The sequence below is a fragment of the Typopeltis vanoorti genome, chromosome 17, assembly GCF_054136105.1.
Source record: "Typopeltis vanoorti isolate ZY-2024b chromosome 17, IOZ_Tvanoo_1.0, whole genome shotgun sequence".
NCBI classification, from domain to species: Eukaryota; Metazoa; Arthropoda; class Arachnida; order Uropygi; family Thelyphonidae; genus Typopeltis; species Typopeltis vanoorti.
In genome coordinates this window covers 25,707,882-25,732,990 of record NC_143565.1, presented here as the reverse complement: position 1 = coordinate 25,732,990, position 25,109 = coordinate 25,707,882, and the positions used below count along the sequence as shown (strand labels likewise).

The 25,109-nt window shown below is 36.5% G+C and overlaps 1 protein-coding gene across 1 annotated transcript in view; it reads right to left on the bottom strand.

The window, feature by feature from the left end:
• The window catches only part of LOC150097228 (dynein intermediate chain 3, ciliary-like), a 177,219-nt gene extending 152,440 nt beyond the window's left edge, over window positions 1–24,779 (bottom strand). The window contains exon 1 of the mRNA XM_090407622.1: window positions 24,597–24,779. Within this exon, the coding sequence (XP_090263748.1) occupies window positions 24,597–24,779 (183 nt within the window). The remainder of the gene's footprint in view (window positions 1–24,596) is intronic.
• Between the last annotated feature and the right edge of the window lie 330 nt (window positions 24,780–25,109).

The following is a 25,109-nucleotide window of genomic DNA, read 5'->3' as shown; positions in this document are numbered from 1 at the left end:
GGTCTCATCAGTGATATGGGATGTAATATCCCTTAACTTAAACAAGTCATATGTCGCCGAATTGAAGCCTTTGGCTCTTCATATATCTAATACTTTATTGGAGTATTTCATACTGGAGGAGTAAATTTTAATACTAGAGGGATAGGGCAGGTTCAAGGTTTAGAGGTGCAGGAGGAAATTATGTTCCAAATACGTACTCTGGATGTCAGTAAAGTAAAATATGTACTCTGTGGGACTGGATGGTATTTCACCACGAGTTTTGAGAGAATGCGCTAAAGAACTGACAGCTCCTTTGAACTGGCTTTTCATTGAAAGTCTGGCAATGGGAAAGGTGCCCAGTGAATGGAACAAAGGTAAGATAGTGCCATTGCATAAGGGTGGTAGCAGATTGGAAGTGTCTAATTATAGTCCAGTTTGTGTGTCATCAGTAGTTGTTAAGATTATTATTATTATTATTTGTGACACCTCCAAGGAGTCTGAAGACCCATCGTGGGAGTACACCCACTATACAACTGTCTCCACCACGATGGGTCTTCAGACTCCTTGGAGGTGTCTCCATCTCCATCAACGCCATCTACCGTCCACCACCACCACCACCACAGCTAGTATTTTTTGTCTGTAAATTGCGTGTTCTGAAGGGCCAATTTGTCTGTATGCGGGATGAAAAACTCGAGTTTCGGAAGAGAAACCCCTGCTACCTCCATATGAGATCGGCAAACTCACCTTCGATTGAAAAAGTCTACATAAAGATTCCTTCTGTCTTGGAGAAATTAGTGAGGAACCATATACAGAGTTGGCAGATGAAGGTAATGTTATCTGTGAGAGTCAACATGGATTTGTTAAAGGGTGCTCTTGTTTTAGTAATATGCTAGCCTTTTATAATAAAGTTACAAGAGCAGAGATGAGGGAAAGGCATATACTGCCATTTTCTTGGGTTCAGCAAAGGAATTCAACAGGATACCACATGATAAGCTGATATTTAAGTTGCAGCACGTGGGTTTGGATCAGATTGGTCAAATGGATTCGGGATTGGCTGTACAATAGGTATCAGAGAGTTGTGTATTGTGGGACAGTTTCAAGGAGGCAGAAGGTTACAAGTGGGGTCCCACAGGACTTAGTACTGGGACCTATATTCTTTAACCTTTAAATCAATGATATTGTCAGTGGTTTGCAGGGGGGGTATTCAGTTGTTTGCAGATAATGTGGAGCTGGGAAGGGTTATTAGTAATAGTGCAGATGTGGTAGCCCTGCAAGAGGATTTGAATAAACTAGAGATGGGCAAATGAATGGGAGTATCGGTTCAATGCAGCAAAATGTAAGGTCGTGAGGTTGGACACATCGATGGGACACTTCATACTCTATTGGTGGAGTAATACTGGAGGAAGTAGGTGAGACAAGAGATCTGGGGTTGATGATTGATAGAAACCTGAAATTCAGGCGACATATTGCGAAGGTGGTGAATGTGACACAGAGAATTGCTGAGAAGGATGCCGGCCTGCAGACATAAAAGAGTTATCATTCCGTTGTATAAGATCTTGATCAGACCCACACTCAGCCTATTGTTATCAGATTTGGTCCCCAGGATTTGAAGGGGATAAATTATCTGTGGAAAGGGTACAGAGGTGGACAACAAAGATGGTTTCAGGATTGTACAATGTTAGTTATGAGGATCAACTGAGGGAATGTGGACTGCAGAGTTTGGTTGATAGAATAAGGAGAGGTGATATAATTGAGACTTTTAAACTGTTCAGAGGTGATTACAGGAGTTCACACTGAGGAGTTCTTTTGCTTGGTTGAACAGCGAGAAGGAGTGATGACAAGGGGCATCCCTGGAAGTTATGAAAGGAAGCTGTGAGTAAGAGGGAGAGGAGTGGTTTCTTTGCATGGAGGGAAGTTGAACCATGGAATGCATTGCCTGATAGAGTGATGAGAGTGAGAATAGTCAATGAGTTTAAGAAGTGGTATGATAGACTTTGTGTTTCCTTCCATTCCTGGAAGTTATAAAAGGAAGCTGTGAGCAAGAGGGTGAGGAGTGGGTTCTTTGCATGGAGGGTAGTTGAACCATGGAATGCATTGCTTGCATTCCATGGTTCAACTAGAGTGATGAGAGCGAGAATGGTCAATGAGTTTAAGGAGTGGTATGATAGACTTTGTGTTTCTTAGGAAGGACCTCCCACAATGAGTCTTTTGACTCCATGGAGGCCTGAATAATAATAATAATAATTTTTTTTTATATTGCTGAAGTGAAACCTATTGGCTCTTTTATTTAAGTAATAATAATAATATCCTTGGTCTCCAGAAGTATTTCCACTGTTTGTGTACAATGTAATGTAACACCATAAAAATGAATTCTTTGCCTACAGCACCACGAAACAATAGAACATGACACTGACGAACTTCGTTGCAATACCATTCACCAGTCATAGTCCCTTTTTTCCAGTTCTTGTAGCTCAGCGCATTCATTAAGTATAATGTCTCCCCACATGACTCCAGCACCTCCATATCTATCCCTTTTCAAGAACATTCCTGTAACAACAAGCAGTAACACAGTCATACTAGATCAAGTGTCGTCTAGAATCAGTTATAATCAGATCCACCGATGCTATGACCAAATCCCAAACTCTTCATCCTCATGTTCCCTCTACCACATGCTGCCTGACAGTTGTCCTTCAAGAAATCCAAAAATTCAGCTCCCTTATTGCTGCACACTGTCTCCTTTGCCCAGTTTACATTGCTATAGTTGACATCCCCTATAATGATCACTCACTTTGCACTTGCCAAACTAATTTGCCTAAACATTTCCTGCTCATCACTGGTAATATTACCGTATCTCTAACAATAGCAACATCCCACTAAATATAAGAACATTGATCTCACAGCCATTAGTGTTATATCAACTGTGATACTCCATCATGAGAGGGCACAATTAATCTCTTATCATGAGTAACACTCCACCACTATGTTTATCCTGACTATCTTGTCGAAAAATGCTATACCTTTGATTTCCATACCAATTAGAACATCCACTCAGTTAAACAAGCTATGTAGAGGGTGAGTCAACCAATGGTACAAATTAATTCCCATCATTTGTAATGCTCCTAGCATTTGTATACAGAAAAAAACAGTGTATTGCCAGTATTCTTACAGCCATTATTACTCTCCACATATTTCACCTGGCTCTGTAATATAGTATACACTCTCTCATTTCTTAAGCCACTATCCCCAAATAAGGCTATCGCTGGTGCATTTTACCTGCGCAATTCTAGTTTCCCTCCCCTGATACACTCACTTGCTCAGAAAACAAATCTTTCCATATGCTTTTCACACTACTTCTCAGGTCACTCATCACAACTATAACTATTTTCACATATGACTTAGTGAAATCAATCTATTATTTAATCTATTTCATTTAACATTGATATATGAGAAAAACCTGAAGACTTGTATAAAACACGTTGTTTATTTTTTGACGGTATATATTAGAACACAGAATAATATGTAAATAATTATTTATTAACTTATTGCTGATATTTCGCTGGTGTTATAACCAGCATCTTAAGAGCACAAAAACACAGTTTGTCACAATACATGAGACTATAACAACATGGTGTAATCAACGGACTAGTTAAACAAAATTGTAGCAGCAACAACACAAACACTAAAGTCCTGATTTTAGCGCCGTCTATATGAAAAAAAAAATCAGCTATTGCACAAGACTACACAAGACTAGAGTCCTAAACTGAGAAGAAAAACCGGTACTAGTTTTTTCTTAAGATGACTGTTTCCTAGATTTCAGGAAAATTTATACAGCCATATTCGTTGCGATTTGGAGTGTGTTTCAAGGCTTCTGTTGCTCCTAAGAACAATCTCTCCAACTTGTAACAGCTTCTGTGCAGTACTTTTGTTTTTTTCCAGTTGATCCTGTGTGCAGTGCAGGGGTATCCAGAGCATGCTCTGCTAGTCCCGACTTGCCATAGTGATAATGCCGGATGTATCTTTTATGTTCACTGAGCCGGATGTTTTCACAGTTCTTCCTGTTTGACTGTAGTAGGCTTGATTACAAGAACAGGGTATTTTGCAGACTCCGAGATGTGATAAAGGAGGAATGCTGTCCTTGGGTGAACGAATAAGAGTCGCTAATTTGACACACGGTCTGAATATGGTGCGTAGTTCATGTTTTTTAAGAATTCTAGAAATCATTTCGGATGTGTCTTTAATGTATGGGATGGTGACTGTTTTGTTGTAGTTCTCTGTGGTGGATAGTGGGAGGGATTTTTTAGGAGCATTTAGTATTTTGTTTATCTAATGGGGATTATAGCCATTGGCCAAGAAGGTGTGGCATAAGTGAGCCATTTCAGCAGTAAGAGCATTGTAATTGGAACAGATTGCTCTCACTCTGTGGGTTAGTGTTTTTAAAATTCCATACTGTTGAGAAAGGTGATGATGTGATTGTTTGTGTAAATATCTCCCTTTTTGTGTGGGTTTTCTAAAAACTGAAAATGATAAGGAACCATCTAGAAGACGTGTGATAAGTGTATCCAGGAAGGGCAGACAGTTATTAGCTTCCAGTTCCATTGTAAAGTGGATTTTTGGATGTGGGTTATTTAAATGCGCTAAGAATGTTTCCGATGTCTCTGGGCCATGTGGCCAAATAGCAAGCACATCGTCAACATAGCATAGCCAAAGTGTTGGTTTGAGAGTGGCTGTATTCATAGCTAGATTTTCCAGGTGTTTTATGTAGAAGTTGGCTAAGGGGGGAACCCATGGCTGTCCCATCTATTTGTTTGTATATTTTCCCTTTCCATGTGAAATATCCTGCATGTATTGTGAATTTGAACAGTTCAAATATATCAGGGGGAGGAAGTGTGACTTCAGTAGATTGAGGATTTCTATTAGTGGCACATTTGTGAATAGTGAGGTGATATTAAAGCTCATCATTAAGTCTGAGCTTTTTAGGGTATGGTGTTGTAGGATGCTTTTTAGGTGAGCTGAATTTTTGACAAACGATGGAGAATTGTTTGTGAGAGTTGCTAGTAGCTTAGCTAAATGTCCAGCCTTTTTGTATGTGGGACTATTTATACTATCACCAATAGGGCGTAAAGGTGTACCTTGTTTGTGAATTTTTGGTGCTCCATAAATCCTAGGTGTTTTAACATGGAAGGGCTTGAGTATGTTTACTGTGTCTTTGGGCCAGGAAGTGATTTTTTCAATAATTTACGTACCTTATTCTTTTTGTCTGTTGGTGGGATTGCGATCTATAATTTTGTATATTGACTGATCTTGTAAAAGCGTGTGCATTTTGTTTTCATATTCTGTTGTGTTTATCACCACCGTCGCATTCCCTTTGTCGGCTTTTGTTATGATAATCTGGCTATTATTCTGTAGCTCTTTTACAGCAATGATTTCCTTATGAGGGATATTATTTTTGTTGATTAGGATGTTGGACACATCTAAACGTATGTTACTGGCTATTGTTGGAGGCAGCTCGTATATTCCCCGTTCAGTGGATGCCATTATTTCGGCTTTTGGAACTTGTTTTGGAGTCACAGCAAAATTGTGCCTGCAACTTAAAGCACTAGTGGCTTCTTTGCTTAAGGTGAGCGATGATAAATTTACGATGACGCGAACTTGTTGTAATTGCAGTCGTTGTATAGCGCTGCGTTGTTAAAGATTATCAAACTTTTTTGGTGTCAGTTTTTGACAATGTTGAATTATTTTTAGCTGTTGTGTCAGTGATGTTGTCTAGGATCTCTCATAGTTCCTTGTTCAGAATATTATATAGTAATTCATGCAGTGTGTTGATGGTTGAATTTGATTTTGCTCATTCCAGATGAGTGGCATTAATCTGTTTTTGTAATAGCGCTACACTCGCACGTTTATAAACGCATTGGGCTTTGGCCGAGTGGAATTTGTGTTTGATTTTTACACAGTTCGGTATTAAATTGGTGTCTCGGCACCTCTTTAAGAAAGCTAACATGTTCAGTTGCCACACCAATTTTAACTTCCACTTACAATATTGTTGTGTCTTGCATACGATATCGTCTCCATGAAAAACCCTTAAATGCATAGACAGACATGTGTTCGTCGTACATGTTGTTTATTTTTTGACGGTATATATTAGAACACAGAATAATAAGTAAATAATTATTTATTAACTTATTGCTGTTTTGCTAGTGTTATAACCAGCCTCTTCAGAGCACAAAAACACAGTTTGTCACAATATACGAGACCATAACAACATGGTGTAATCAATGAACTAGTTAAACAAAATTGTAGCAACAACACAAAGACTAAAGTCCTGATTTAGGCACCGTCTATATGAAAAAAAAAAAAAAAAAATTGCAGCTATCACACAAGACTAGATTCCTAAACAGGGAAGAAAAACTGGTACTAGTTTTTCTTAAGATGACAGTCTCCCAGATTTTAGGCAAATTTATACAGCCATATTTGTTGAGATTTGGAGTGTGTTTCAGGGCTTCTGTTGCCCCTAAGAACAATTTCTCCGACTTGTAAGAGCTTCTTTGGAGTACTTTTGTTTTCTTCCAGTTGATCCTGTGTGCAGGGGTATCCAGAGCATGGTCTGCTAGGCCCGACTTGCCATGGTGATAATGCCGGATGCATCTTTTACATTCACTGATGCATTTGTTCACAGTTCTTCCTGTTTGACTGTAGTAGGCTTGATTACATGAGCAGGGTACTTCGTAGACTCCTGGATGTGATAAAGGAGAAATGATGTCCTTGGGCGAACGGATAAGAGTTGCTAATTTGACACACAGTCTGAATATGGTGCATAGTTCATTTTTTTTAAGAATTCTAGAAATCTTTTCAGATATGCCTTTAATGTATGGGATGGTGACTGTTTTGTTGTAGTTCTCTGTGGTGGATAGTGAGAGGGATTTCTTAGGAGTGTTTAGTATTTTGTTTATATTATGGAGATTATAGCCATTGGCCAAAAAGGTGTGGCGTAAGTGAGCCAGTTCAGTAGCAAGAGCATTGTAATTGGAACAGATTGCTCTCACTCTGTAGGTTAGAGTTTTCAAAGCACAAATCATTTATAAATGAGCGAGTGTAGCGCTATTATGAGAACAGATTAACGCCACTCGTCTGGAATTAGCAAAATCAAATTCAACCATCAATGTACTACATGAATTACTATATAATAATCTGAATACAGAACTATGGGAGATCCTAGACAACATCACCGACGCAATGCTAAAAAATAATTCAACATAGTCAAAAACTGCACCAAAAAAAGTTTGAAAGCCTCCAACAATGCAGCGCTATACAACAACTGCAATTACAACAAGATCGCATGATCGTGAATTTATCATCTCTCACCTTAAGCAAAGAAGCCACTAGTGCTTTAAGTCGCGGGCACAATTTTGCCATGACACCGAAAGAAATTCCAAAAGTCGAAATAATGCCGTCGATCGAATGGGGAATATACGAGCTGCCTCCAACAATAGCCAATAACATATGTTTAGATGTGGCCAACATCCTAATCAAGACTATGCCTCCCAAAAATAATATCCCTCATAAGGAAACCATTGCTGTAAAAGAACTACAGAATAATAGCCAGATTATCATAACAAAAGCAGAGAAAGGAAATGCAGTTGTTAATGGACACAACAAAATATGAAAACAAAATGCACACACTTTTACAAGATCAGTCAACATACAAAATTATAGATCGCAATCCCGCCAACACACAAAAAGAATAAGGTGCATAAATTATTGAAAAAAGTCACTTCCTGACCCAAAGACACAGTAAACAACTCAAGTATTCCATGTTAAAACACCTATGATTTATGGAGCACCAAAAATTCACAAACAAGATACACCCTTATGCCCTATTGGGGATACTATAAATAGTCCCACATACAAAAAGGCTGGACATTTAGCTAAGCTACTAGCAACTCCACAAACAATTCTCCATTGCTTGTCAAAAATTCAGCCCACCTAAAAAGCATCCTACAACACCATACCCTAAACAGCTCAGACTTAATGATGAGCTTTGATATCACCTCACTATTCACAAATGTACCACTAATAGAAACCCTCAATCTACTGAAGTCACATTTCCCCATGATATATTTGAACTATTCAAATTCACAATACATGCAGGATATTTCTCATGGAAAGGGAAAATATACAAACAAATAGATGGGGCAGCCATGCATTCCCCCCCCCCCTTAGCCAACTTCTACATAGAATACCTGGGAAATCTAGCTATGAATACAGCCACTCTCAAACCAACACTTTGGCTATGCTATGTTAACGATGTGCTTGCTATTTGGCCACATGGTCCAAAGACATCGGAAACATTCTTAGCACATTTAAATAGCCAACATCCAAAAATCCACTTTACAATGGAACTGGAAGCTAGTAACTGTCTGCCCTTCCTGGATACACTTATCACACGTCTTCCAGATGGTTCCTTATCATTTTCAGTTTTTAGAAAACCCGCACATACAGGGAGATATTTACACAAAATATCACACCATCACACTTCTCAACAGTATGGCATTTTAAAAACACTAACCCACAGAGTGAGAGCAATCTGTTCCAATGACAATGCTCTTGCTGCTGAACTGGCACAATTATGCCACACCTTCTTGGCCGATGGCTATAATCCCCATAACGCTCCTAAGAAATCCCTCCCACTATCCACCACAGAGAACTGCAACAAAACAGTCACCATCCCATACATTAAAGGCACATCCGAAAAAAAAATTCTAGAATTTTTAAAAAACATGAGCTATGCACTGTATTCAGATGTGCGTCAAATTACCAACTCTTATCCGTTCACCCAAGGACAGCATTCCTCCTTTATCACATCCAGGAGTCTACGAAGTACCCTGCTCATATAATCATATGGAGAAACAGGAAGAACTGTGAACATCTACATCAATGAACATAAAAAATACACTGGGCATTATCACTATGGCAAGTCAGGCCTAGTAGACCATGCTCTGGACACCCCTGCACACAGGATCAACTTGAAGAGAACAAAAGTACTGCACCGAAGCTTGTACACATCAGAAAGATTGTTCTTAGGCAACAGAAGCCCTGAAATACACACCAAATCTCAACAAATATGGCTGTATAAATTTACCTGAAATCTGGGAGACAGTCATCTTAAGAAAAAACTAGTACCGGTTTTTCTTCTCTGTTTAGGACTCTAGTCTTGTGTGATAGCTGCAGTTTTATTTTATTTTATTTTTTCAGATAGATGGTGCCAAAATCAGGACTTTAGTCTTTGTGTTGCTGCCACAATTTTGTTTAACTAGTCTGTTGATTACACCATGTTGCTTATAGTCTATCATGTTGCGATAAACTGTGTTTTTGTTCTCTGAAGATGCTGGTTATAACACCAGCTAAATATCAGCAGTAAGTTAATAAATAATTATTTACTTATTATTCTGTGTTCTAATATATACCGTCAAAAAATAAACCACATGTATGACAAACACATAAGTCTGTCTACACGTTTGTTTAAAACAACTGAAATAGTTGGCCTTAAAATAAATATGCCTAAAACAAGAGTTCTTAAATTGAACAGTAAATGCCACAAAGAAATTAAAATCAATCAAGAAGCAGTAGAAGTTGAGAATATTACATACTTGAGATAAAATGTAGATACTAAAGGTGCAACAGGATACAGAAAACAGGATATAGCCAAGAAGTATCTCAGCCCAATAAGAAGGCCAAGAGACCCATGAATATCAGATTCGACATGGGATCTAATCAAAAGACGGTGGTTGGAGAAACAAAGAGTATAAGATTCTTTCTTTTAAGGTTACATGGTGATCAGCACTCATATTTGTAAATATAGGGACACAAAAACACACGTGTTGAACAGATTATTTTATTAATTACTAATAAAATAAAACTTCACGTTTCGACCCCTACATTGAGGTCATCATTGGAAGAATACAACTGTATAAGGAACCAAGCTACATGCTCATGTCCAGTATACCGGTAAATTAAATCTATGTAGTTAATAAATCCTTTTTCCTAGCCTGACTTCTACTGATAAAAAAAATAAAATAAAATAAAAAGTAAATTAAAATAAAATAAATTAATTAAAAAAAATTTAAAAAAAAAAATATATATATATATATAAATAAATAAATAAATACAACTACAATAAACTGCTAAAGTCCTCATGTATTAATATTCTTCTGGATAGTTCTGATTGTTATAAAATGATTTCTTTCAGTTGCTGTTGAATGTTACAAACACTTAACCAGGTTGTCTTCTTGTATGAGATTTTTTCTAAGGCTAGTTTAGGTTGTTATACAGGTTGTAGATGGGTCCTCCACATTCTTGAAATGGTTAGGCCATCATTTTTGTTGAGATTTGGGTTGTGTTTGAGCATTTCACATGCCTCTTTAAATTTTATCTCAAACCAGGTTTTGGTGTGGTGTAGGGACTTGGTATTTTTCCAGTCAATTCTATGGTATGTTTGGAGTGCGTGATCAGAAAGGCCGGTTTTACCAAAATGGAGGTATTTAATGTGTCGTTTGGGTTCGTCTTGTCTGATTGGGATAGTTTGCTCTGTTTCCCCTATGTATGGTATGTTACATGCGCATTGTATTTTGTATACCTCTGGATGTGCTAGGTGTGGAAGAGGATCTTTAGAAGAACTGAGTAGGTGTCTTAACTTATTTGGGGGTTTAAAGGTGGTTTTAATGTTGTATTTGCAAAGTGCTCTGTCTATTTTTCAGAAATTCCTCTAACATAAGGAATGGCAATAGCATTCTTGAAATCTTTTTTGTTCTTACTGGTATCTTTATGGAGGATTTAAACTTCTTCTTTAGTTTAATGCAGTTGGGTATTATGTTGCTGTCTCTACATCGTTTCAAAAAGGCTAGTCAATTCGTTAACAAGGAAACACGTATCTTTAGCTTTCTGTAGAGGCTGCACTGCTTGTGGGTCACATCTCCGTGGCTCTCCATGACATCATGGCCCTCTTTGCCCACATACTCCATTCTGGATATTTCGTGTGGCAAAACAATTTTTACCTTCAAAAAGAAGGTACAGCCATGGGCTCACCACTTTCTCCCCCAATAGCTAACTTTTATATGGAAGACTTTGAGCAACGTGCTCTAGAGACAGCATGTCTAAAGCCCAAAATTTGGCTCAGATACGTTGATGATATTTTCGCCATTTGGCCCCACGGCCGTGAAGCTCTAAATACATTCCTTAGCCACCTAAACAAACAACACAAACGTATCCAATTCACCATTGAAATGGAAAAAAACAACTTTCTTCCTTTCCTAGACACACTTGTCACACGTCTTCCCTCTGGCTGTCTCTCCTTCTCAGTTTATTGCAAACCTGCACACACAGGCAATACATACACAAAAATTCTTACCACCACCCAACACAAAAACTAGGTGTCATAAGCACCCTTAAACACAGAGTCCTAACTATTTGTTCTAATGAACAGGCTCTAAACCAGGAATACAAGATCATCAACCAAACATTTATCAAAAATGGATACAGTAAAAAAATTATTCACAAGATCCTCCATAAAGATACCAGTAAGAACAAAAAAGATTTCAAGAATGCTATTGCCATTCCTTATGTTAGAGGCATTTCTGAAAAATAGAGAGAACACTTCGCAAATACAACACTAAAACCACCTTTAAACCCCTAAATAAGTTAAGACACCTACTCAGTTCTTCTAAAGAACCTCTTCCACACCTAGCACACCAAGGGGTATACAAAATACAATGCACATGTAACATACTATACATAGGGGAAACAGGGTGAACTATCCCAATCAGACAAGACGAACACAAACGATACATTAAATACCTCCATTTTGGTAAAACCGGCCTTTCTGACCACGCACTCCAAACATACCATAGAATTGACTGGAAAAATACCAAGTCCCAACACTGCACCAAAACCTGGTTTGAGAGAAAATTTAAAGAGTCATGTGAAATGCTCAAACAGAACCCAAATCTCAACAAAAATGATGGCCTAACCATTTCAAGAATGTGGAGGACCCATCTACAACCTGTATAACAACCTAAACTAGCCTTAGAAAAAATCCCACTACAAGAAGACAACCTGGTGAAGTGTTTGTAACATTTGACAGCAACTGAAAGAAATCATTTTATAACAATCAGGACTATCCAGAAGAATATTAATACATGAGGACTTTAGCAGTTTATTGTAGTTGTATTTATTTATTTTTATATATATATATATATATATATATATATATATATATATATATTTTTTTTTTACTTTTTTTTAATTAATTTATTTTATTTTAATTATTATTATTATTTTTTTTTTATCACTAGAGGTCAGGCTATAAAAAAGGATTTATTAACTACGTAGATTTAGTTAACCAGTATACTGGGCATGAGCATGTAGTTTGGTTCCTTATACAGTTGTATTCTTCCGATGATGACCTCGATATACGGGTCGAAACATCAAGTTTTATTTTATTAATAATTAATAAAATAATCTGTTCAACATGTGTGTTTTTGTGTCCCTAAATTTACAAATATGAAAGAGTATAAGAGATTACATAGAGAAGTCAGAAGGGTCATCAGGCAGGACAATGAAAAGTTTTATACTAATAATGTGAAGAGATAGAGTTCCAAATTAAGCATAATGGTTCTCAAACAAAATACAGATAGGGAAGCTCCTGAGAAACAAGTGTATCTTAATGGAAAAAGAATTGAGGAAGTCAGCAATCGAAGAGGCACAATTATAAAAGGATGTTTTGTTTACTTCATGACATAAAGCACAAGTTTAAGATCAAACTGAATGTCATCAAAGACAAGAATGGAGCTATACTAACAGAAGAAATGGAAATCAAAATAAATGGAAAGAATACTGTGAGGAACAGTACAACAGAGAGGATAAAGAAAATTTGGAGCTCTCTCAACAATTAATGGGACATTTGAAGGAAGTGAAATAAAATACAGATCTATGAGTTATGGTGGACAGAGTTGAAGTGTAGAGGATCATGTTGCTAAAATTGTGAGAACATCACAACAGGACTTGATAAGCTACATTTGAACTAATGTACACAGATTGGTCACCTGGTTTTGAAGAGCATGAGGATATATTATAGAGGGGTCCAGAGGAGATTCATTAATTAATTGTCAGACCGATGGAATATGAAATATGAAGACAGACAGAAGCAGCACAGCAAACTACAGAGCATTGAGAACATTATAATTATTATTATTATGATTCAGGCCTACACGGAGTTCAAAGACTCACCATGGGAGGTCCTTCCTAGAAAACATAAAGTCTATCATACCACTGCTTGAACTCAATGCCGATTAATGCTCTCACCACTCTATCAGGCAATGGATTCCATGGTTTAACCACTCCTCACACTCTTGCTCACAGGTTCCTTTCACAACTTCTAGAAGGAACTTCCCAATGTCAATTTTGTAACTACCTCTCAACAGTTTAAAAGTCTCAATCATATCACCTCTCCTTTTTCTATCTACAAAACTCTGCAGTCCACATTCCCTCAGCCAATCCTCATAACCAACAATGTATGGTCCTGCCACTGTCTCTGTTATCTGCCTCTGTACTCTATCCACAGTTAATTTATCCCCATCAAATCCTGGGGACCAAATTTGAGAACAACAATCAAAGTGTAGTCTGATCAGGGCTTTATACGATGGAATGACAACTCTTTTATCTCTGCAGGTCAGTGTCCCACTCAGTATTGCAGCAATCCTCTGGGTTACCTTCACCACCTTTGCAACATGTTCCTTGAATTTCAGGTTTCTATCAATCATCACTCTCAGATCTCTTGTCTCCCCTACTTCCTCCAGTATAGCTCCTCCTCAAGAGTATGCTGCTTCCCATTAATATATTCCAAACTTCAAGACTTACCTTTATGCGGCATTAAACCAAACCTCCATTCATTTGCCCATCTCTCCAGTTTATTCAAATCCTCTTTCAGTGCTGCCACATTTGCACTATTACTAAAAACCCTTCCTAACTTCACATCATCTGCAAACAACTGAAAATCCCCTTACAATCCACTGACAATGTTATTGATATAAAGGTTAAACAATACAGGTCACTCTCAGATCTCTTGTCTCCCGTACTTCCTCCAGTATAGCTACTCCTCAAGAGTATGCTGCTTCCCATTAATATATTCCAAACTTCAAGACTTACCTTTATGCGGCATTAAACCAAACCTCCATTCATTTGCCCATCTCTCCAGTTTATTCAAATCCTCTTTCAGTGCTGCCACATTTGCACTATTACTAAAAACCCTTCCTAACTTCACATCATCTGCAAACAACTGAAAATCCCCTTACAATCCACTGACAATGTTATTGATATAAAGGTTAAACAATACAGGTCCCAGTACTAAGCTCTGTGTGATCCCACTTGTAACCTTCTGCCTCCTTAATATTGCTCCCCCTCCAATAATACAAAATTCTCTGATACTTATCAGATAGCCAATCCTGAATCCAGTTGACATCTAAACCCATATGATGCAACTTAAATATCAGCTTATCATGTGGTATCCTGTCAAATGCCTTTGTAAAATCAAAAAAATCGGCAGAATATGCCTTTCCCTCATCATCTTTTCTTGTCACTTTATTATAAAAGGCAATCATATTACTAAAGCAAGAGCACTCCTAACAAATCCATCTTGACTTTTACAGATAACATTACCCTCATCTGCCAAGCGCTGTATATGGTCCCTCATCAATTTCTCCACGATCTTTACAACTACTAATGAAACACAAACTGGTCTATGATTTGACATTTCCAGTGTGCTACTTCCCTTATGCAATGCCACTATCTTACCTTCCTTCCAGTCCTTGGATACCTTTCCCATACCAAGACTTGGACTGAAAAGCCAGGTCAACAGACATGTCAGTTCTTTAGCACATTCTCTGGAAACCCATGGGGATATGCCATCCAGTCCCACAGCTTTATTGACATCCAGATTACTCGGTATTTGAAACAAACTCTCCTCTTGTGCCTCTAAACCTTCCAAGCTGCCTTATCCCTCTAGTATTAAAACCTACTTCTCCAGATGAAATACTCCAATAAAGTGTTCATTGAACAACTCCACTATGTCCTCTGCATCAGTCGCTTTATTCCCATTTTTATTCCTCATTCTTCCACAATCATTTCTCCTTCTTTTGGCCACATTGCTAAAAAATTCGATAATTTTCTTTGGATTTTAGGGCCAATCTCTTCTCATATTCCAGTTTTGCCTTCCCTACCATACTAGTCAATCTCTTGGCCTGAGTCTTATATTCTTCATGCATCTACTCTCCATCCTCTCCTTATATCTCTTACATAACCTATTTTTCACCTGCAGATCCTGTTTGGTATTGTTTGTCATCCACTTTACACCAACTTGTGTCCTCTTCTTGACTCTTGGACAATTTCTACAGCTTACTATTACCTAACAGATATTCCTTCACAATTTCCCAGAACTAATGATATCTTGCCCTTCCAATTTCTCCCTCCATGGAACTTCCCCAAGTTGATATTTGAAACTATTATAATCACCTACCTTATAATTCTACATATTCCCTTCTCTTTGACATATTGCATGTTTATTCAACTTCCAAGTCAAAACAACATGGTCACTCTCTCCAACTGGGGGAAGAGATGTCATCTCAGTTATAGTCAGGTCTTCTGATGCTATGACCAAATCCAAAACTCTTGAACCTCACGTTCCTTCTATCACACGAGGTTCAAGAGCTATCCTTCTATTGCCTAAGAATATAAGGAGAGAGGATATGAATGAGACATAAATTGGTAGTGGGTTGTTACCAGATTAATGTGGAGGATATTTTTTCTCAAGAAGAGGGAAATAAGGGTAGAACAACAGGCCATCCTTAGAAGCTGTATAAGGAAGGTGTGAACAAGGAGTGAGAAGAATGTTCTTTGCACAAATTATGGTTGCTGAGTGGAATGCTTGACCTGAAAGTGTAGTGAGTTTTGAAACTCTAAACAGGTTTAAAGCACAACTGGATAATTATTTTGTATGAGATGTGTGGACCCTCTCGGGGGACCCTGTAACCCCTAGAGAGCGTGTCCCCTGGGTGGCAGATAGGGGAGCCCACCGTGTGTGTGTGTGTATGGCACGGTGGTCCGAATATACTGAATAAGGACTCGTGGACCAACAAGGCCAATCATCTTGATTGTAAGGGAAGCGGCACTCCCATGGAACCCTAGCTGGATCTATCCTCTCCTTCTTCTTCTTTGAGGAAGATCCAGCTACTTTAATCTTTCCTATAAGGCCTTATCAGCCAGCTCTTCTTATTTTATGACCCTTATGCTATTAGAGTACTTGAGGGCCATGGGGTCTTTTCATTTCTAGCCTTACAACTATGCCCTCTCTATAAACCTTACTATAATTCTTCTATAATCTACTCTTTCCCTCTTCAATATACCCTATTCCTCCTATGGGTTTAAATTCGGAAAAAGGCTAGTTCAGAAGCCTTAAGGTAGCAGCTCTACCACTGAACTATTCCATCGTCAGGCTAGTCCCCTGATATGGAGAACATAATTCTACTTGTAAGCTGACAGAAAAAGATAATCGGATTGAATCTATGGGAAACGACCCTGGAATGGAAAAGGTAAAAGCAAAATGGAAACGACAAAATATAATACATATAGCAAACTGGAATGTAAGAGGAATAGCATATAAAGAAATAGAATTAGTTCAATTATTAAATGAAAGAAATTTTAAAATAGCAGTAATCACTGAAACAAAAAAGAAATTAAAAGGAACTATGAGAACCGAAAATTTTAATGTGATATATAGTGGAGTCGACAGAGACGATAGAGCACAAGCGGGAGTCATGATTTGGATTCATAACTCCCTTTCAAAACAGTTAAAACATTATAAATTATGGAATGAAAGAATGATAGAAGCTAGAATAAAAATAGATAGAGGTTATTTAACAATAATTGGTTTATATGTCCCAGAAGAAGGAAGAGAACAGGATAATATTGGTTTTTATATAATCAACTACAAAACACATATAATAAAATAAATAAAAATGATTACATAATTTTAGCAGGAGACTTAAATGCAAGAATTGGAAACACGAAAATTAATAATAATATAGGAATACATGGAGAACATATTCTAAACAGGAAGAATGGTAAAAAATTGATTGATTTTGTAGTTTATAATAACCTAAAAATAATGAATTCCTTCTATAAACATAAAGACACATAAATATACTTGGGCAGCAAGAGGATGGAAATCAATATTAGATTATTTTATACTAAATGAAAAGACATCAAAATTTATACTAGATGTTAGAGTTCACAGAGGATATGAAATAAGCAGTGACCACTTCCTTGTTAAAATAAAATTAAGATTACCACCTAAACGGCTACAAGTAACAAGAACAGAAAGAAAAATTAAACATTTGTTTATAAAACTAGACTGTTGAATGACACAAATATACAATGGCTATATGAACAAAGAATTAACCAATATCTAGATAAAATAAAACAAAATGAAGAAACAGAAATAGAATGAGTTAATATAAGAAAAGATACTAAATGCAGCAGCAAATGAAAGCTTAGGAAAGACCAAAAAAATTCAACAAAGGAAAAAACTGAAGTGTTCTGGGATGATACAATCAAAGAAATAATCAAAAAGAAAAAAGAAGCCTATCACAAATGGTTAAGCAGTAAAAGATTAGAAGATGAAATAGAATATAAAAGAATAAGAGCCATAGCTAAAAGAGAAGTCAGAAAAGGACATAGAGAATAATAAAACAAATTTATTTCTAATTTAGAACATGATTTATATAAAATAAGACCCAATGTATATAAGATTTTGAAACACTTAAATGCAGATACCAAAGAAAACATAAACTTAAAAACTGAATTAAAATTAGGAGAATTTCTAAATTACTACACAGAATTGTGGCAGACAAATATATTAAAAAAGACAACTGGCAAACAATTAATGAAAATGAAAAGGAAATAACTAAAGAAGAATTAGAAATCAGCCTGAAAGAAACAAGAAACAGAAAATTACCTGGAGAAGATAAGCTAGGTTCAGAACTATGTAAATACACAGGAACAGGATTCAAAGAAAGAGTCTTATTATTTTTAAATTAAATTTATTCAACTGGTATCCCCCCAATAGAATGGAAAAAAGCAATTGTGATTCCTATCTTTCATCATCATCAAATTCCTGCCATGTACACTCAAGGGGTGTACAGGATATGACAGTACTACATGAAAAAATTACATCATTACTAACTTCCTATCTACAATTTTCCTCCAAATCAGTCTGTTACTTGTCAAGACTCCAACATTATCAGATCTTATGTTTCTATCGTCTAAGGCACTTTGTACCGTATCAATCCACCTATATCTTGGTCTTTCTCTGGGTCGTTTTCCTGCCAACCTGGCAGAGAACACTTGTTTTGCTAATCTTTCTCTCCCATTCTATTTAAGTGACCATACCACCTGAGATTAGCTCTGCTAATGCATTCCTGGATGCTGACAATATCAAGTTCTTTCCTAATATCCTCATTTTTAATATGATATTGCCATTGATGCCATCTGTTCACGCCTCTAATCTTTCTCAGGACTCTCATATCTGTGGTCTCTAGTCTTTGGTCAAGTGTTTTACTTCTGACCCAGCTCTCAGATCCATAAGTTAAAACTGGTTTAAACATTGTCTTGTATACAGCTAATTTAATGTTCCGACTAATTTCTCTCTTATTCCATATGAATTTATTCAATTGACTTCCCACCATACCATTTTTGCTGATTCTGTTGTCTATTTCTATATTTAATTTACCATCTTCGGTAAAAATTGTGCCTAAGTAGCTGAAATGTTTTACTTGTTCCACAGGTTCTCCATTCACAACACAGTTGACATTTTCAATGATTCTGCCTGTTTTCATTGTCTTTGTCTTTTTATTGCTGACCTTCATACCATATCTATTACAACAGCTATTCAATTTAGTCAGAGAATCTTGCAGACTTGTAGCGGATTTATTTAGAAGTATAACATCATCCGCATAAAGCAAAGAGCTAGCATTAACATCTCCAATTTTGATATCAGGTTTAATATCACTTTCCTTCATAATGTGATCCATATAGATAATGAATAACAGAGGGGATAATGTACATCCTTGTCTCACACCAGATTTAACATTAAACCATCTTCCTGTACTTCCTTCAATTCTAACTGCTGACTTACAACTCAAATAAAGACTAACTATTGCTTGGTATAATGCCCCATTGACACCATATAACTGCAGCGAATTGAATAGCTTCTCTCTTGGCACCTTGTCATATGCCTTTTCCAAATCGACAAAACTTAAATACAGATCTTTGTTATATTCCCATGCTTTTTCGACTATTTGTCGTAAAGTGAAGATCTGATCCTGACAGCCTCTATTTGGCCTGAATCCAGCTTGTTCTTCACCAAGCTTTTCTTCCACAATTCTTCTCAACCGTTTCTCAAGTATACTTGCGTAGATCTTGCCAGGAACACTCAGGTAGGGAAATACCTCTGTAATTCTCACATTCAGTTTTATTTCCCTTTTTAGATATGGGTACTATGAGAGCTCTACTGCAATCATCGGGAATTCGTCCCTCTGTCCAGGCTTTCTGAACTATGCAGTGCAGCCACTGTAAGACTTTTATACCACCATACTTCAGCATTTCTGGTCGAATATCATCTACTCCCGTTGCCTTTCCACATTTCAAGCCTTTGATGGTTTTTTCTACTTCAAGTATGGATATGTATTCCTGACTGCATGCCTGGTCAGTGTTTTTTATCACTGTGCTGTCATCAATGCTTGTTTCATTTAGCAGTTTTTCAAAGTAATTACTCCATACTTCAAGGATATCTTTTTCTCCTGTTTTCATGTCACCTTTTACATATCATCTCTAACTCCTTTTACAGCACTCTTTCCTCCATTGCTAAGCTTCTTCAACAACCTCCAGAATATTTTGCCACCTTCTTGATATTTATTTTCTATATTCTTGCCAAAGTCCTCCCATCACTTTTGTTTAGCTAGTTTTACACACTGTTTAGCTTTCTTACATTTGTCTCTGTATTCTGTAAGAGTAAAAGCTGACTTATTTGCCAGGAACTTTTGATATGCTTTCTTCTTTTCCTTCACTGCCTCTTTAACTTCCTGTGTCCACCAGGGAGTTCTGATTTTTTTATCCTTGCACACAATCTCACCACATGCCTCTCTGGCAGAATCAATCAATGTTTTCTTCAGAGTTTGCCACTGAATCTCCAAGGTTTGATTCCTGTTCTCAAACTCTTTCATTTTCTTTTCAATAATCTTTCTGTATTTTAGTCTACAGTTAACATCTGAGAGCTGCTCAACTTTTATTCGCTTTAAAACTTTCTTGCATGTTATTCTTTTCAATATGAAATTCAATTTTATCCTGCTCAAGACTAAATAGTGATCACTTCCAATTTCAAATCATCTGTACACTCTGGTGTCCTGCACTAGGGAGAAAACATCACTATCAACAATAACATAGTCAATGAGACTTTTCTTATTCCTAGCCTCTTCTCTCCATGTGAATTTGTGCACATTTTTATGTTGGAACATGGTGTTAGTAATAACCAGTCCATGTCCTGAGCAGAAATCCAACAGATATTTGCCATTATTATTAGCTTTGCTCTTTTCTCCAAATTTTCCCAAAATATTTTTGTATGTCTCACAATCATTTCCTACTCTGCTGTTTAGATCCCCAACAAGGACCAACTTTTCCTTTTTCATTGTGTCAGTTGCTTTTTCTAGAGCGTCAAAAAATTCCTCCACTTCTACCTTAGTAGAACCCTCTGTGGGACCATAGGCACAAATAAGTCTCATTGTCCAGTTCCCCATTCTCATATTTGCCCACATTACTCTACTTGAGACTGACTGCCATTCAAGAAGATTAGGCTTGTATTTTGTGTTGAATGCTATGGCTACTCCTTCTTTTCCTTGATTGTCATTGTCTGAATATAACATTTTGTATTTATTGCTCAGAAAGATCTCACCAGTTTTGGTCTTTTTTGTTTCAGTCACTCCTATTATGTCGATCTGGTACTTATCTAATTCCTCAGCTAGCTCCATTTCTTTGCCATTCAGGCTTCTTACGTTGATAGTACTGATCTTTAACTCTGGTGATGTTGAGTTGGGGTTTGGTTTCAGATTTGTTCCAGTAGTTGACTTTTCGCTGTTCACCCTGGTTCCCTGGCAAAAACAACGGGGGCCTTGTTTAACCGGGAGACGCCCCAGCCGGCATGAAATTTTGTCATGTTGTACCATCATTTTTTATTTTGGTTTAACCAATAAGAATACAATTTGGTCGGCTAAATCCCAAATTGCCAGCCCATCCTCGTTCGTTCAGTATCAAAGTAGATACCCAACAGGGTGCACCACGAGAAGGTGAGAATTGGACATTAGGTCAGAAGCCCTGGTCGGTTCTCCGCATTCCTTTAAAGGCTATGTGGAGGTCTCCTCTCAGTTATACAGCTTTGACCCTTAAGCACCCCTATCTTTAAAAAAGGTAATAGAGATGACCCTAAAAACTATAGCAGTATCAGTATACTAAATTCCTGTTACAAAATATATAGCAGAATCTTAAATAGCAAACTAATGAAATATTCCGAAAACTTTATTTTAGAAGTACAGAATGGATTTAGAAAAGGACGATCATGTATAGACCTGGCCATTTGCCTAAAATTAATAATAGAGAAAAGAAGAGAATACAATTTAGAAACACATATTGCATTTATTTATTTTGAAAAAGCATTTGACGAAGTTAAAAGAAACATATTATTTAACATATTAAAAGAAAGACAAATACTAAATAATATCCTAAAAGTAATCACAAGTATATATGAAAATAATCAAATACAAATAAGATTAAATCATGAGTTATCATATACGAGAGAGATAAACCAAGGGGTTCGACAGGGATGTCCCCTCTCAGCAACTCTTTTTAATATCTACTTAAATGAAATAATAATAAAATGGAATAAAAATTTACATCAAGGAATTAAACTTTCTCCTACAGTAAACTTAAACACTCTCCTCTTTGCCAACGACCAATATTCAGAATTTGTAATACAAATTCTGAAGATAACTTACAGAAATCTATTTTAGATCTAAATCAGATATCCAAAGATTATGGTATGATAATATCAACAGAAAAATCAAAACAAAAACTATGGCTTTCAAAGGACAAGATTCAGCAAGAACTAAAATAGTAATAGATAACAAGATCTTAGAACAGGTGAATTCATTTAACTACCTAGGATGTATGATCACATATGAAAATGAAAGAGATATAAACGTAAAAATTGCTAAATACTTAAAAATAACAGGTGTAATTAACTCTATATTTAAACCGAACCTAGTTCAAAAACAAACCAGACTAAAAGTATACAATACATTAGCCCAACCAGTCTTAATGTATGGAAGCGAAATCTGGACAATAAAACAAAAAGACAAAGATTAACAACAGCAGAAATGAAGTTTATGAGAAAAACTGCAAAGTGTTGTGTCGGAAAAAGTGCTGATTCACTATTGGTGAGCCATCCTATTTCTGACCCAACATACAGTAACAATTAGATCTAAGGATAAGGACATACTTATGCCTCCAGAAGAAGAGCTAAAAAGATAGTGTACATATGCTCACTCAGAAGTATGTCTAACCATCTAAGGTTGTAGATATTAAATGATTTTGAGAAGTCCATAATTAAAGTTGATGATGTCTGTGTAAAAATTAACAAGGGAAAATTATGTATCAGTACTGAAATGTTATTATTAGATGTATATAAGATGATATATGTATTAGAGCCAAGTCAAAACAGTTTGGAGTTACGGTGACCAATCGGCTGCTGCTATGAGCATGATGTAGTCATCGAGAGAGGGGGCTTGCATTTGCAATATAAGGTCTGGCAGGAGATTCAATCGCTCTCTTGTTTTCTGTTCCTTTGTTCCTGATCCTAGTCCTGGATAGCTGCGGAAGCTTACTGCCAGTACCCAGCAACAAATCTCCCTGTTGCTGTACGTGCCGTGCCGAGTATAGTCACTGAAGGAATGAGGTTGAAATTCCAGTAAAGAGCAATTGGTTAGTTATGCTGATGTGTAGTCAGCGAAAGGGGAACCATTCGAAGATGATAGAAGTGAGTCGCTGATGCCATGAGAATATGTGATGAGAGAATGCTAAAGTGTAATCAAGGAAGCCTCGGAAACTCTGTGAAAAGACAAGAATGGTAATGTATACAAGTTTTCATACTCATTTTGAATAGTAACCAAAGAAGGAATAGGAACCAGGGAATTAAGGAGCTCCACACATTTAACTTTCATGTAATGCTTAAAGGACTGTTTTTGGACTAATCTGTCTATGTCAATTAAGCTAGCGCCACTTTAAGCTTAAGCTGAGAAAGGAACCAAACCTTCAAACTGTTTATTCGGAAGAGACACTTATGATATTATGTTGGAAATTAGCTTGAATATTAACTAAGTTGTGGGAGGATAAAGCCCGAGCATAAATAAGAAGAATATTATCCCATGTTAAAATACAAGACGGAATACGTCTGATATGCTCTACACAAGGATTGTATATAACTATGTGCATGTGTTGTTTTATATGTGAGCACTGAGTAACTCTGTGTGGAGTAATAGAGTCTGAATATAATAATATAAAGGAGAGTGTGGGATTGTTAGATTTAAGAATAAGAATAGAAATTTTGGATAACTTAACCTAAAGGGGGAGTTCAGACTCTATAGTATTGAAATTACTATTTAAAGTGTATATATGTAAGTGTTTAAAATAAATATATTTCTTTAACCCAAAGTTAATGAGTCTGTTGTTTTCTGAGCTTTGAATTACCACTTATTAAACTTTCGGACCTGTATAAGTAATAGAGGAATCCATTTTCATAAGAAAGAAAGGGGGTGGGAGGGAGCCACGACTGCAAATCACGTGATCCCTTTAATATTTTAGAGTTGTTTAATTGTGTATCGGAATTCAGTTGCCGGCTGGCGCAGTCATTTTAAACAATTATAAATTTGTCAGCAACGGAATAGCTGATGTCCTAAAGTGATAGATAATAGAAAAAACCAGCAGAAAATAAATAACAATGCAAGGGACAAGTACCGACATAACAAAAGTATACCCTATTTGATCAAAAAAGAAATGAAGACATTATGAAAGAATTAAATGGATGGAACATGTTCAAAGAATGAAAACAGAAAGATTACCTAAACAAGACTTAAAGTACTAGCCATTAGGAAAAAGAAAACCAGGATGTCCTCTTAAATGATGACTCATAAGGCCGGAACAGGCAATGCTAGGCCTAAATCCTTGATACGCATGATGATGATGAGATGCATGGACCTCCCGAGATGAGTTGTTTAAATTTTTGGAGGCCTGATGTTAATAATAATAATAAATAATTATAATAAAATACAATAAACATCAGTAATTTCCAATAAATTTCTCTTAAAAATTAAGTATGTAGTATTTCATTAAAATATTAATGAATATAAATAATCTTTATGAAGCTAAATTAAAAACAGCATTGAAAAATGCAGTATTGATAAGCTTCTTACTTCATTCACTGACATCTCGCTGACACACTGAATACCTTTATTTACAGCTTTCAAATGTATATATTCTTCTGCCAGACTGTCATCATGTGGTATATCAATAAGCAAATTAGGTCCAACAATATTAAAGTAACACTGCCTTCCAAACTGTCTCCTCTTCTTTGTATATGCATACTGGATCTCCATCTTTAACTATGAATCTGTAAATAAGAAAAAATCAGCTTAAAACATCTATGTGCAATATACATAACAAACTTTAAGAGAGAGGGCTATAAAATTTCACAATGGTCTCCTTTCTTAAAAAAATAAAAAATAAATGAGTCCTTCACTCTTCCCTTCCAACTTCTTCATAGATAGCAAGAGCAAAGTATATCCCACTTTGACTAGAACAGATCATTGCCTGCCTTTATTGCTCTTTAGTAACAAATGGAGAAATAAAATTATATTTAGCTATAGAGTTATCATTGAAATGCAACAGCAAATATAAGTTTTATTTTAAATGTTTGTATTTGGCAA